Source organism: Rhinolophus ferrumequinum, chromosome 4, assembly GCF_004115265.2.
Source record: "Rhinolophus ferrumequinum isolate MPI-CBG mRhiFer1 chromosome 4, mRhiFer1_v1.p, whole genome shotgun sequence".
Lineage (NCBI taxonomy): Eukaryota > Metazoa > Chordata > Mammalia > Chiroptera > Rhinolophidae > Rhinolophus > Rhinolophus ferrumequinum.
In genome coordinates this window covers 5,456,987-5,471,688 of record NC_046287.1, presented here as the reverse complement: position 1 = coordinate 5,471,688, position 14,702 = coordinate 5,456,987, and the positions used below count along the sequence as shown (strand labels likewise).

The window sequence follows — 14,702 nt, the reverse complement described above, 5'->3', positions numbered from 1 at the left end:
CTCTGGAGGGGCCCAGGCATCCCAGTCAAGTCCTGCTGCCCACTGGACCATCTTTCAATTTGGGCATCCCTGTACCAGGGTAGAGAGATGGACGTGTGGTCCCGTCCCAGGTCACGCTGTCTTGCACCAGAGACCCTCTCTCTGTTTCCTGTTCTGTCTCCCTTCTCCAGGTTCCAGGGCTGTGTGCCCAGCATGTCCCCTGGGTTCTTTTTGGACTTGGTACAGGCTGGACCACCGAGGCACCCAGCCACCCGGGGGACCATCCCAGGCCTGGACCCTGTGGGGAGGAAGGGTGTTTGAATATATTCTGTGGGATTCTCACCCGTCTCCTCCTCTTGTAGTCCAGTGGTAATATGGTCTGAAAAAGAACAGGAAAAATGATTAATGGAATGTGGTGTGGTGAACTAGTCCAGACCTTTGGGTCCCTGAGGGAATCGATTTAAAATCACCTCCTAAATGTCTGGGGAAACCTGGGTGGAGATCACGTGTTCGGGGATAAGAAGCATCCTTGATCTTTAGCACCCTGAGGCCTACGGTCTGTCGCTCAGCCAGCACTGATTCCTCCCCCTTTGTTCATATTTCATCCTGCCCACTGGAGTTTCAGTTCTGAGAGGGGGTGATGGGTGTGCCCAGTGTACCGCAGGTGTACGGCAAGTGGCACGGAGTGAACGGAGTGTGGATGCCCGCTCCCTTCCCTGCCAACTCCACTGATCAATGTTGTTTCCTCCCCTTTCAAAACCCAATTTTAATTGCAATTTAAAAGCACTCTACCCTTTGGCTTTTCTTAGAGCCTTGAGGTTCACACCAAGCCCTAGAAATAATGCCTCAGCCACTGGCCGGCCTTACTTAAGGCTGCCTTGCCTACAATGGCCCAGAGAGGGCTCTCTTTGGTCGGCACAAGCTAATTCTGTGCTTCTTACCTTCTCCTGGATGGATGTGGAACATCTGCAAGTCGTTTAAAATCACCATAAAATTCTAGAATTAAAATGGTACCTTTTAAGTCCGAATTTAAGATAATCGATGTTGAGCTCTCTTTCTCTGCTTTTGGTTTTGCTTTTTTTGCTGTTGAAAGACAGAAGAGGGTAGCCATTCATGGCTTCAACATCACACTTCTGGTGGGTTCCTATGGGACATTTAGGGTCTGAGGTTCTTTCTTGGCACCCAAGGCCAATCAACAGAGGGGAAAAACGGGCTGGAGGGCACTGCTGGCGTGTATGGGACGTTCCCTCTGCCCCGCCTCTTCCCTAGGACTCAATGAATCGGTGGTCAGGAAATGGAGCCCCTCTCTGGCCCTCTCCTCTGGTCACCATGGGGCCAATTGGGGTCCTCAGGATAGATAGGATAACCGGAGGCAAAGGGGTGCCTTAGAGATACTCTTCCTTCTGTAGGAGGAATAGCTGTAGAAGCACACAGCGAAGTGGTTCCAAGGCCATGTAGACACATAGTGGGGAGTGCCTGTCACGGGAGGAAGTGTGCTTGCTCCCCAAAGCTGCATGATGGGGGCTGGCGTGTTACATCCACTGAGGTGCACAACCGGAGGCTACTGTCTTTTTTGAGAACGTGTATAAGTGCTTGTCGACCCGACCCGTATTGTACGTCTTCTGGAACATTGTAGTCCCTACTCCTTTTGGCCTCCCTCATCCCCACCTCTCCCTCTTCCAACTCCCAAATACATGGGTGCACGTGGGTACATACACACACACGCACACGCACACACCACCTCCCATGCTTACTAGCAGAGAGAAGCAAGCCCATGATGGAAAATCACAGGCCAACTGCCCCACAGGCTCACGGGAGCATCAGGATGGGACCGGGGCTGCCGGACCAGAAACCTCCACAGACAGGGGAGCCTGCTGCTCCTTCCACCAAGACGGAGCCGTCTGCACACAAGGAACTCTCCAGCTTTTCAGGAAACTCATTCCACTGTGGCATGGGTCTGACTGTTAGGAATAAGTTCTTTTTCTTAACGTATTTCCCCGAAGCTAGTCCTAGGCTCGCCCTTCGATGCAGATGGAGAGGTCAGGTCTGGTTTTGTGTGGCAGGTCATCAGATATTCGAAGGCAGTTAGCCTATCTCAGAGTCACATGTCTTCCAGACTTAACATCCGTTTTGCTTGCATAGTTCTTTGTATGATGTAGTCCCCAGGTCTGCCTGCCACCATCCTCTCCTCCAAGCCCCAGCCAGCCTGCTCCTAGCGCTCATCAAGTGTGGTAGCTCTCAGACTGACCAGCTGGGTCTGGGCTGGCCTCCAGTGCAGGCCAGGGTAGCACTAATCTTCCCCTTCGTCGCGTCTTTTAATTATATGTGGTTCTATTAACTCTGCTGGCAGTACATCCGCCGCGCCACTGACTTACGGAGCTCGTGGCTGAGTAAAGCGCCGCCAACAAGCAGAGCCTCCGCACGACGTACTTCTCCGGGCCGAGGAGCAGCCTCGAATGTAAATCACCGTTCTGTTTTATCCAGCTAGTCTGGTCCCGCGTTTCTGCCTGTCAAGCTCTTTTAGAATCTGATTACATGCTTCCCATCACCCAGCTTTAGGTCATCTACAAATAGAGCTTTCCTGCCATATCTCTATCCAAGTTCATGATGAAATGTTGTGCTGGACGGAGCCCTGTGGCTCCCCGCCCGAAGCTGGGCTGGCTCTGAACTTGAAGCAGGATCTCTGGGTGGTCATTCACCAGTTACGACTCCATCATCTCACATGAGCTTCCACCTGACATTTATCCACAGGGACATCAGGAAGGCTTTGAAAATGAAACACAGGGTGGAATTTGGGCCTGCTGCGTCAGCACCATTCCCAGATCCAATAACTTTGCCAAAAAGTGACCTAAAAGCCACTATTACTTGTTTATTCTTCTTGATCTTAGGCTGGTGTCGTGTGGTCATGTTTCTCGCGATGTTTGCCCCAGATCGGATGCGGATTCATTTCCTCCGTTTCCCATAATTCCTTAAGAACCATAAACACGACTAAGCTATTCTCTCTCTGTATCCTGGGGTGTATTTTCTCTAGGTCAGGACACAACAGTGTCTTCCGATCTTCTCCCCAATGTTTGCTTTCTGCTATTTCTTGCCTAATTTTGTTGCACACTTGTCAATCTGAAGATCACTTTCCTTCACGGTGAAATCAAAATCACACAGCCATCGAAGGACATGCATTTCTCTGAGTCATTCGTCCACTAAATCCCGTGAATCATTCTTGCACTAAACGGTGGGCTGTCTGTCTTAATCTTCTTTTTGCTGCAATCATATTTTAAAAGAGTCCCTTCTTTAGTTGCTGCCTGCAGTATTGTTGTTGCTGTTACTACTACTACTACTGCGTTTTAGTAAGAATAAGTGTGTCCTGGGCTTCAGGTCTGCTGACACTATAGTTAGAGTTCAACCATTTTCCTGCATTTCTCGTAGACAACACTCTCGTCTTTTTAACCTCTGCATGTGATGTTTCAAAATCCGAGTCCCCTCAGGGGACTACTTTGGGGAGCTTTCCAGCCCTCTTCTCCATCTGGCCAGGTGCCTTGGAGTAAATTACTCCACTGATAGCAGTCCCCTTTTTCCGTTTATCCTCACCCACATTTCTATCCATACAGTATCTCTAGGTGCACATTTTTCTCCACATAGTCCCCTTTCTCCCAAGACTGCTTTTTGGGAGTAGGGCTCACCCTCGCATCACCATATCTGCTCTTGAATCACACGAAGATTCAACAATTTCACAAGTGTTTAAAAATATTTGTAGGGCTCCCAGGGTGCCAGGCCCCGAGTCTTGAGGATTTCTACGAGATGGACCCCTGCTGTGTTGCTAGTACTTCTGGGTACTAGCTGTGTGACCCTGCTGCGTGCAGAAAGGGGCCACGTGGGGCCCTAAACAGTCTTCCTGCACCCATCCAGAGCGCTTCCTCACACGGGTCATGAGGCATTTCTGGTGCCTGTAGCATCCCTTCCATGCCACACCTGGCACTCTCTGTAGTCACAGGTTGCAAGGCTTTCTGTGGTTGTTTTCCCTTCACAAAGTCTAGTTTGTCGAGAAGTCTAATTTGCCATGTAAAATGCCGTTTCTGACCCCCTGGGGTTCAACAACCCCGTGATAAAGAAGGAACTTCATCCTAACTTGAGCTTCGGTGGTTCTCCAAGGCACCGTGCCTGAGCCTCCTCTGGGGAGCTTGTTAAAAACGCAGGCAGGGGTCCTGATAAGGACGGCTGGGAGCATGCGTCCTTACAGGCAGCCAGCGATTTGGATGCGTGGTCCTGGGCCTTGTGGGGAGCAGTGACGATGCCTCCTGTCCTGTCTGCTTCCTCCTGCTGGGCTCCGCCCCACCCTCCCAGCGCTTTGGATTACTTTTGTCCTAATTGTCTGAGTTTCTCCAACAAGTGCATGGGTCACTTCTGCTCTGGACCAAAAGCAGGTTCTTTTTTTTTTTTTAATTTTTATTGGGGAACAGTATTTTTTTCCCAGGGCCCATCAGCTCCAAATCAAGTTGTAGTTTTCAGTCTATTGGTGGAGGGTGCAGCTCACTGGCCCATGTGGGAATCAAACCGGCGACCTTGGTGTTATGAGCACCGCGCTCAAACCAACTGAGCCAACCGGCCGCCACAAGCAGATTCTTTTCTGTGCCTGCCACTCTGGGGAATCCTTAGTGTCCTGGATTCCAGCCGCAGAAGGCTTGGCTTCTCTTACCTCCTCTGGACATAGTTTTGAGCTCTTCGACCTTCCTGGAGCTCCATACTTCCTGGTTTCCTTCTGCAACCTCCCATCACTTCCTCTTATAACTATTCATCGTCTCAGTCCTTTGGCATAGATTTGTTCCATTCCATTGGCCAGATATAATCATGCACCTATTACTGGCGAGTTTTGCCCAATTTACTGCCAATGCGCTCCAGAGAGTTAGATTGTAAACCATAGGCAAAAAGGAAAAGAGAAACCTCCATGAATTGTAGGGAACTGCTTGCTTTTCTTTGTGTTTCAACCTCTGCTGTAATGACCATCCCCTCACAGAACTGCGGCCATCTGGGGCGTGTCGCTGATCCTGGTTTAGGCTACTCAGGTCGCAGCCTTTGATCTAAGTATTTACGGTGGGCGGCTAGGCTTGTACTAAACATAAAACACACCTTGGCTTTAAGGAACTCAGTCCTGGAAAGACAACTGCAAAACAGACCAAATACCCCTACAGATCAAATATGCAGAGTGCTGCAAACTTAAATTAGATACAGACATGACTAGCTCTGCAAATGAAGCTTAGCGACCTAAAGGATCATGAATGAACAGGTCCAACAAAACAATCATTTCTGGAAGGTTTCTACCTGGAGGTGGGCCTCCAGGTTCTGGAGCCCCCTTTCCACACCTCGGCCTTCTCCTACCTCCTTTCTCCTCTGCCGCAGCCTTTCAAGCTTAGTACTGGCCCTTTACAGGCGATTACCCAGTAAATGACTTTCAGAATCCTGCTTATGAATATTTAGATAAATGCTCAGATTGGTCCCAGCTGTCATGCTTACTGACTTTGAAATGGCTCCAGTTCTTGGGGCTCCATTGGAGCACTCATGCTGAGAAAAGTCCCATGTGAACCGATTTAGCCTGGAAAACACTCGTCGTCACGTGTGTTACCTGTGCCACCAAACTCCCGGCTTGTGTGGGCTGCCCTTTGCCTCTCCATTCTCCCTCCTAGGGTTTCCAGCTCCAAATTTCATTTAACCATGTTTGAGCTACAAAGTTTAGCAGGCACAGATGGGGGCAGGGAGGTGAGGTGATGGGGAAGTCTAATTTACTGCTGCCATGACTACGGATGGGAAACGAATCTGTGAGTCCACGATGGGTCAGTCTTACTGAGGCTGGATTTACATAATTAATAGTGGTGAGAAGCGCTGCTTGGTGTTCCATCCCCAGGACCCAGTGAAGCCTGTGGGCTTCACTGGCTAGAGAATTCAGACCCTCACTGCTGTCCTGCCCAACTCTCTCTTGAGTGTTGCCCAGATGCAGCCAGCAAAGGTCACTCTGGGATGCTTTGGGCTGGTGCTGAATCAGGGCTGGGTTTGCACGCTGACAGAGTCCGGGGTGGGCCCGAGTCGCATTCACCACAATCTGGGAAGGAAATGGCCTGTGGCACAAGGGAAATAGGGCCTGTGTTCACGTGTAACAAGGACAGGAAGACTAATGAAGAGACAGGGAAAGACTGAAGAAGGGATTTGTTTCAGCACTTTGCTGATGCTTTTTCTCTCAGGCAGGTCTGGGGTGGATGAAGAGGGTACCAGGATTCAAGAGGAGTTTCACGTCTTACCCAAAATATAACTTCCAATGGCATAGGAAGCAGTATACAAGGCCTGACAGTTAAGTTTGCGAACTTGTTGCAATGATGTCGCTAACCTTTTTTGATATCAGAGGGATTATTCATTATGAATTTGTGTCCACTGGACAAACAGTGAACCAAGTCTACTATTTGGAAGTGCTGAAAAGGCTGCATGAAAAAGTTAGACGCCCTGAACTTTTCTCCAACAATTCATGGCTCTTGCATCATGACAATGCACTAGCTCACAGGGCACTGAGGGAGTTTTTAGCCAGTAAACAAATGACTGTATTGGAACACCCTCCCTACTCACCTGATCTGGGCCCCCAATGACTTCTTTCTTTACCAAAGATAAAGGAAATATTGAAAGGAAGACATTTTGATGACAGTCTGTACATCAGTGTAATATGATGACAGCTCTGATGGCCATTCCAGAAAAAGAGTTCCAAAATTGCTTTGAAGGGTGGACTAGGCACTGGCATCAGTGCAGAGCTTCCCAAGGGGAGTACTTCGAAGGTGACCGTAGTGATATTCAGCAATGAGGTATGGAGCACTTTTTGTAGGGTGAGTTTGCGAATTTAATTGTCAGACCTTATACATAATTAGCATGATTGACAATACTTAGGCCCTGATATTTCCCGTATATGGGGTGCATTCTGCCCCCAACCCCAGAGAGAGCCCAGCCGTGGGTAGGCAGCGGGTGCACTTCCCTTACCCTTGGTCTCATAGATCCATTCCGTCTGTGTGCTGTGGTCTTGCCAGCCCAGAAATTCTCCATCGTCCTTCATGAAGGACGTAGAAGGCGTCCCGTCATGGTAAGGATGCTCGCTGGCTGGTTCAGAGATGGGAGGAGGGGCCAGGAGGAAGGTGTTCATCTGAGAGACGCCAGCAGCTGGGCTCCTGTCAGAGGGGAGCACAGGGGTCAGTCACCTTCCAAACAGGGGCCTGGTGAGGAGCCCAGTGCTATGGCCTGCTGAGAAGTTGGGCCGCATGGTGGTGGCTGCCCTGCAGCTCCTGCAGACTTCTGCCCATGCCAGATGGTAGACGTTGCAAGGGTAGAGGGACCAGATTGTGGCTTGTGGCACATAGGACTGTGTGCCATTTGGGCCAGCAGACTCCCATGCTGCCAACTGCTGCTTCACTTGGAGTGAAAGAATCTGTGGGTGCCTTCCAAGGCCAACAGGCCAGGCTTCCGTAACGGACAGTCCCACGTTCCGGAACATTCCCCATCCTTTCTGGCTCATAACCCTGATCATTCCAGTTGCTCTTTCTGCCTCACTGCCGCCTCAGGCAGAGTGGAAAAAGTACCGAAGTAGTTGTCACAGTAGCTTAAAATCAGGCACTGAGGTCTGTCCCCTCTAGTCTGCCCACTACAAACATCACCGTCATGGAGAAAGGTTTCCTCAGGGCCTGATGACAGGGCGTTGGCCGTGAGGTGCCAGCCCTGCCATGTGGTGGCTCAGGATGAAAAGGGACGACCGCAGTACAGCGACCCCCACTGTGTCCTGCCTCAGGAATCTCTGACTTTTAACTGGGGGCAAGAAACTGTCATTCAAAGGAATGAGGGGGTCTTTGGGGTGTTTTGACCTTGAAGTCATCTCATGTAAACTGGTCCAACTGCTAGAGACAGTCGTGAGGAAAAATGCCCAACATATAATGAGCGGGCACTCTGGTTGGTAGAAAAACATAGACTCTGGTGTCAGGTCTGAGCTTAGACCTTGGCTCTTGCATGACAGTGGAGTGACTTTCGGTAATTTACTCTCTGAGCCTCAGTTTCTTCACCTTGTGGATAATCCTACTTCCCCCACAGGGGAGGACAAGACGAGGGTGGGTGGGTATTAAGCGGTTGCCCCACAGCACACAGCTGGCTGAGATGCAAACGCAGGCAGTCTGGCTCCGGAGTTCCTGTTCTTAGTCACAGCATTTCCGATGGTCACCTCACTGTCAGGCCCGTCCACGGCCACATTGCTTATACTCTGTGAGTGTCAGTAATTGAGGTGATGGGGACCTCTGAGAAGCCACTCCCTCTTACGCCTTGCCTTAATGGGGCCAGTGCTGTCAGATTCATGTTGCTGCGCGTCTGGAAAGTGTGAAGCATGGAATGGAAGGGCCAGTGGAGAGCAGGAGTGGGGGGCCGGCCTTGCGGGGTCGAGGGGTAGCCCTGCATGGAGCCCTGATCCCGCAAGTTGTAACCGATGGCTTCCCTATGCAGCAGAGCTGGGATTTCATTCCTGCTTCCACTGAACCAAACCGCCTGTGCTTTCTGTGAATCTAGCGTCAACCCCCTCCCCCTTGGAGATAAATGAGCACCTCCCCCATCATCCTTTGTGGGGGTTGCAAGGGGCCAAGGTGCAATGACAGGACCGTGGAGCAGAGGTCCTGGGTACCCCACACTGGTTTCTACAGAGCTGAGCACATCTAAGGCATTTCTGATTTATTCCACAGTTGCGTCGTTCACCGGCTAGCTGGCGCCTCACCCTGTGGCCGTTTAATGGATACCCTGAATGATGATTTAGACCTTGGACATTGCCTGAGCCAGGAAGACTCCAACTTCCTTTTGGGGCTTCATTCATCCACTCAGCACGAGCACTGCCGCGGGCCCTTTGCTCCCTGTCCCCAGTTCAGACCCTCTCTCCAGACTCAGTCACCCCTGCCCTTCCCTCTCTGTAGTTCTGGGTGCCAGGACTCTGACCTTGGGACCGGACGCTTGCCCTGTGAGTGACTGAGTGTCAGAGCAGTACTGGGATGTCCTTTGTGTGTGACCCCCCGATGGAACCCCTCCTTCCTCAGGGGACCTGCTCCCGGTATCCCTGCCTCCCTACCCACCCCACGCCCCGTCTTTGGAAATCTAAAGGCTCCCGAGGCGTCATCCCTCAGCATGAGTTTCTACCTGATTTATCCCAAAAGAAAACTGTTACCTTGCATGAGGATTAGGCGGAGTTTTCGGAGAAGCCACCTTGAATTCTGTTCGGAAAAAGAAGAGAAAGACAATATTGGGGAAAAAGAAACCATCTTTCTTTCTGTTTAAAGATGTGTTGTTAGGTATGCAATGCTGGCATTGGGGTGGAGAGGCTCCAATTTACAGAATTATTTTATATTTACTTCCCCTAGCGTTGTCTCTCTAAATGGTCTCCTTTAGAAATTATGAGGTTGAAATTTTATAAAATTAAAGAGAACTCAAGAAGATAATGTTCATGAAATCATGATTTCGGAAATTCAAGTGTGCTGTGTTCATCTGCTGGGTTCTCACAGTGGCCTCCCTGTGTCACGGGATGAAGGACGTCTGTACAGGAGAGCTGACTGAGGTTCAGAAGATAGAAATAGTTTAACAGTTATTTTTAATTGTAAAGAACCGACTTGTGTTGTTTAACCACTTGATTGTTCGCTTCGAATGGTGACATCAAAAATTTCACGTACGATTGGGATAAACTATGCCATCAATTCTAGTAACAGGAGAATGGCACAGTGGAAACAGTAAAGAAATGAGAATCAGAAAACTTGAATTGGAAATTTAAATGTTCATCACTTAGACGTATCCATAGTTTACCCATGTGACAGAACATTATTGAGGAATATTATTTGGCTATTAAAATGATGTCTGCAAAAATTAAATAACATAGGCAAATACTGAAGTCACAATACAGTTAAAAAAGTAAAATATAAACTTGTATAGACAGTATGTTTAAGACAGTAAAAATGAAACAAAACAACAAAACAAAGACCACTACCACCAAATATGCAAAAATAAGAGTGGGAGGGACAGACTAAAAATCACTAACATGTGACTCAGCTTTATTTATATTTTGATGTTGGCAGGTTGGGTGATATTTTTCTACTGTTCAAATTTTCCACTAAAAATCAGCAAAAGTAGATTTTATTTCTATTTATGTCAGTCTTCTAAAATTAAAGTCTGCTCATTTGTTAAAAAGAGGAAGCAAAGGATGAAAGGAGAGGGGGAAGAAGAAATGAAAGAGAAGTGATCAGAAGAGAAAGAAGAGAAGGCTTGGACACCTGTCCTGGCTCCTCTATTTTCCATGACCTTGGAGTAGTCACCTCCCCCGTCTAACTCCAGGTTCCTCGTTTGGGAAGTGGGGGCTAAATAATGGCCGGAGCATTAAAGGAGACAAAGGTTGTGAAATATACACCCTACGCTACTGGACGGCGCTCCCGACCTTCTTTGGGGCAAGAAAGACGCACAGGAAATGAGGCTGTTTGTACAGGAACAGAGTGAGGCTGGGGGTGACGGGGACGACGGGTCCCGGGGTTCAACGTCACCCCCCTTCCCCTGCCACTTGCTGATTCAGGCACACTCGTGAGGGAGCTCTGCCACAATCTGTGAACTTTCCTGCTTGACAAGCTGGCTGGCTCTCCTATCCTTGCCTTATCAGTATATCTTGTGCCTTTCTTCTTAAATACACAGGCTTTCCAGGTTCTCTGTTGGAAATGGTCATCAGGAGACCAACTCTCAGTTGGAAACGGCAACTGAGTTATAGCATTTAGGGCCAACAGCATTGGGAGCTGCTGAAGAGGAGCTAGCAAGGGTAAGGAAAAGCAAACCCAGCAGATTATGTGTGTCACGGGGATGAAGCAAACACCATGACAACTCAAAATCCATATAGGTGACATTTCCATGGCATTTTTTGCCACAGAGCAGAGTGCATGTTTAGGAAGCTCTTGGGTTCTAGAAAAACAGAGGGGGCCTCATTACAGGGTGGTTTCATGTTCTGTGACAGCATGGCAGTAACGTAGTCGTGCTTCTTCCTTCTAGCACCTTCCTGCACCTTGGGAGATCAGAAGAGTGTTTTTACACCTTACAACTAATTGTATGGTGTGGGGGAGCTTTCAAAGCTTTTTCAGGTATGCTCTTTTTTTCCTTTTTTTTTAAATCAGTACAACCACACTGTGAAGGAAGGTAATTTTACACATGGGGACCTGAATACATGCTAAGGTCAAAGTCCCCACCGTGTGTGGGACCTTCTGACTCTGACCCCACAGTGTTTATAAACATGTTTTACAAAAACTATTTGGAACCTCCTGGGAGATCGGTCATATATGGTTATTGATTATGCAGTGGCAATCGATGCTGCATTTGTATTCAAGTTGCTCATCTAATTTTACTGGGTTTCCCCACAAACCCTGGGGAAAATCATCCCTTGGAAGAAGAGAGGGGTTGGGAATTGTTAGTCTACCCTACCCTGATTTATTTGTTCAGTGCAATGGGAGTCCCTGAAATTTACCTGCCTGCAGGGTCCTTGGGTGGGTGGGGGACACAGAGGCCTCCCACACACTAGTTCACTGCATCTTCTCTTATCCTTTTTTTTTTATGTCCATTTTACAAAGGGGGCGAATACAGCCAGGGGAGTATAAACTGCCCTCCACTAGTCAGTGGGAGGGGAATAATAACGGCTTACACTTAAAGAGGCTTAAAAAGCTGTGTGCCTGGCGTTGCTCAGAATGCTTTACGTAATTTAACCCCTTAAGTCCTGGCAAACATCCTATAAGGTGGGTCCGCTGTAATTCCTAATTATACTTAAGAAAACCGAAACACAGAGGCTTAACTGACTTGCCCTGCCTGTGCAACTAGTAAGTGGGAGAGAGCTGGCACACAAACCAGGCAGTCACAGTCCTGAGAGGGGAAGAAAACAGACTCATCTGCTGCCAAATAGACAAATAAGTGGCACTTTTGGTCCCCCCCCCCCCCTGCACTGTCCGGTGGCAGACATCACTAGTTGATCACGGCACTCTTCCCTGCGGAGCCCAAATGGGGCCTCCGAATCCTTCCTAACGGTGGTCCCCCACTAACCCCTCATAATTAATCCTTCAGCACGAGAGATGGAAGCCCATCTGTCATCTCTAGGGCTCATGTTACAGGCGCCGATTAATTTACAAAGCTGTTTTCAAAAATAAATGTGGGTGTGTGCGTGCATGGGTGTGTGTATGCCTGACTGTGTAGTGAATGAATTTGAACTTGATTCAATTTCCAGTTACTAAGCATCTGCTGTGGGTCAGGAATGCCCTCTTGTTATGCGCTGAGGTTTAAAACAAGGAATAAACAAAGTTACGTCTTAAAGATACTGGGAGATTACTCCACATAAAGAAATTTTGATGTAAACTCTTTTGAAAAGTTAAGAATCTCCGTGTAAACCTCTGGTGCAATGGGTGTGTGTGGACCAAGACATTCTTTCATGTACCTTTAAAGGCATCTTAGCATTCCCCTACAGTTTGTTCAGTGCCTCTCCAATTTGCACTAGCAGGACATTTATTTTCAAAGCTCTTGCTTTATACACAGTTCTATGCTTGACAGCTTTGTATTTGTTCTACTCTAGTGGATAATATATTTACAAAGGTCCAGCATATAGCGGGGACATGTTAAGAATGATTGATTCACACTGTGTAAAAGAAATGGTCTGAATGCTAGTTCTCAGTATTAAAACTACATGTAGTGCTTAACAGGAGGGATGTTATGCTGCTGAGAGGAGCTTCATGGTAGATGTGCACAGAAAACACTTTCCCAGTGATACAGGAATGGCCTCTCCGATGCCCCAGCTAAGTGTCCATGAGGGTAGTAAGAGTCAGGACCATACATCTGATTTGATGGAGACGCACGTCAACGTAAAGCGCCTGTGTGGCTGCTTGAGAACACCCAGCTTTTAGGATGTAGGTTGTATGTAGTCAGATGGAGATTTAAAAAGTCAAGCTGCCTGAGATGCTTGCACTGGTTAGCAGAATAGGATCCAGAAAAACAGTTTAGTTCTACTTCTAGGTCAGCGTTAGGATGATGCACATGACCTGGATTTTTAACTTTCTGCACCTGGTTGGATATGGCCAGGTGGCCACAAAATCAGGTGAACACACCACGAGGGCCTAGGAGTGAGCGTGTATCAACCACTTCTGACAACAGCACAAGGGGACCACGGACAAATAACCACGCAACTCAAGGGGAAGTTGCCGGTTGCAGGAACAGCACTGGAAACATGTCAGCCCTAGGGAGAGAGAAATCACTCTGAAGGGAAATACACACCAGCAATGTAAGGCGGTGCCTTCCGGGGGCCGCATGGACCCCCTGAGAAGCATGCTAGTTCCTGTTGGCCTAGAAATAGATTGTGGGAATGGATTCCAGGAAATAATTAGAGGTCATGGATAAAATTTAGCTATCAGGATGTTTATCAGAGCGCTGTTTCAAAAAGTAACAACATCAAAAAAATCAGAAGCAGTGAATGATTAATAATAGGGGACCGATTTAAAATATGGTTTGTATTATACAGTTGTATTATGCTGTACAATGCAGTGTGGCCATTCAAATGATTTGTAGAAAATTTAATAAATGAAATATTCATAGAAGCATGTAATATTTACATAGAATTACAATATATAAGTATCTAAATAAATGTAGCTTAAAAAGCAGAAAACAAACATTATATAAAGTCTGGGAAGGATATAACCTTCCCAGGTGTGAAAGAACTTACCATCTCTAAATTGGAGTGATTTTTGCTTTTGTTTTGCTTATATACCTAGTTTCTCAAACATCCACAATGAACATGTGTTACTTGTGCAATAAGAAAAAGAAAAAAATACAAATTATGGGAGATATATATATATATTTATGAACCGGTGCTTTACGGTCAAGTGTCCCTGTGTGCAGTGTTGGCGCGGTGACTTGGGGCGTGTTTGTTGGAGTTGGGAGTAGAACGCGGACAGCCAGGCGGCTTCCTACCGGTCACACCAAGGGTCAGGCTGATAGTTGGAATGTCGGCTCTATCTCAGGTTTGTTCTTTCTTCTTGGGCTCTGTGGTGAACTAATGCCACCATCTTTTGGGAGGCTTTCCTCCAGACACTCACCCCTTTCCAGACACTCCTCTTCAGTCAAGTAATCTTTTCCTTCCGGACTCTCTTCCTTCTGGAGATACTCTTTCTCCTTCGACAATGGAGATTCCTCCTGAGAACTCTCCTCCTCTCCCTCAGAACCCTTTTCCTCTGATGATAAGGTCTGTGTGAACTGCTGGGAAGTGGTGGGAGAGCGAAGAGGTGACGAGCCTCCTGACGGCTGATTAGCTTCAGCAGACATGGTGGGGAAGCATTAAGCAGTGAAGCCCTTTGGCGGCAGGTAAATGTCACTTCATCATCCTGGTAACCAAGAAAAGAATAAAAGCCCGTTAGTCAGTAATCGCCTACTCCGTATTGATTTAAATCCATTTTTGTTCACTCATTTTATTCTAGTCATTGGATGGCCCTTAGAGTATGCAGATTGGTCCTTGGGAGCCCAGGAAAAGGCACAAAAGGAGGGAACTGGAGTTGTACTCTCTAGGACATGAAGGCAATGCCTTTGAACTTCCCACACAATATGAAATAAGCGAGGAGGGCTGGAAAGTGAAGGCGTGACCAGTGTTTAGTGGTGCAAACATTAGAGAAGACTTACTCATTCATCAAGATATA

The 14,702-nt window shown here is 47.8% G+C and overlaps 1 protein-coding gene across 1 annotated transcript in view; it reads right to left on the bottom strand.

Moving 5' to 3' along the window:
* Nucleotides 1-14,334, bottom strand: part of ERICH6B (glutamate rich 6B) — a 40,493-nt gene extending 26,159 nt beyond the window's left edge. Inside the window, exons 1-3 of the mRNA XM_033104834.1 lie at nt 14,109-14,334; nt 9,188-9,233; nt 6,985-7,169 (exon numbers count right to left, since the gene is read on the bottom strand). Coding sequence (XP_032960725.1) covers nt 6,985-7,169; nt 9,188-9,233; nt 14,109-14,334 — 457 coding nt within the window. The remainder of the gene's footprint in view (nt 1-6,984; nt 7,170-9,187; nt 9,234-14,108) is intronic.
* Between the last annotated feature and the right edge of the window lie 368 nt (nt 14,335-14,702).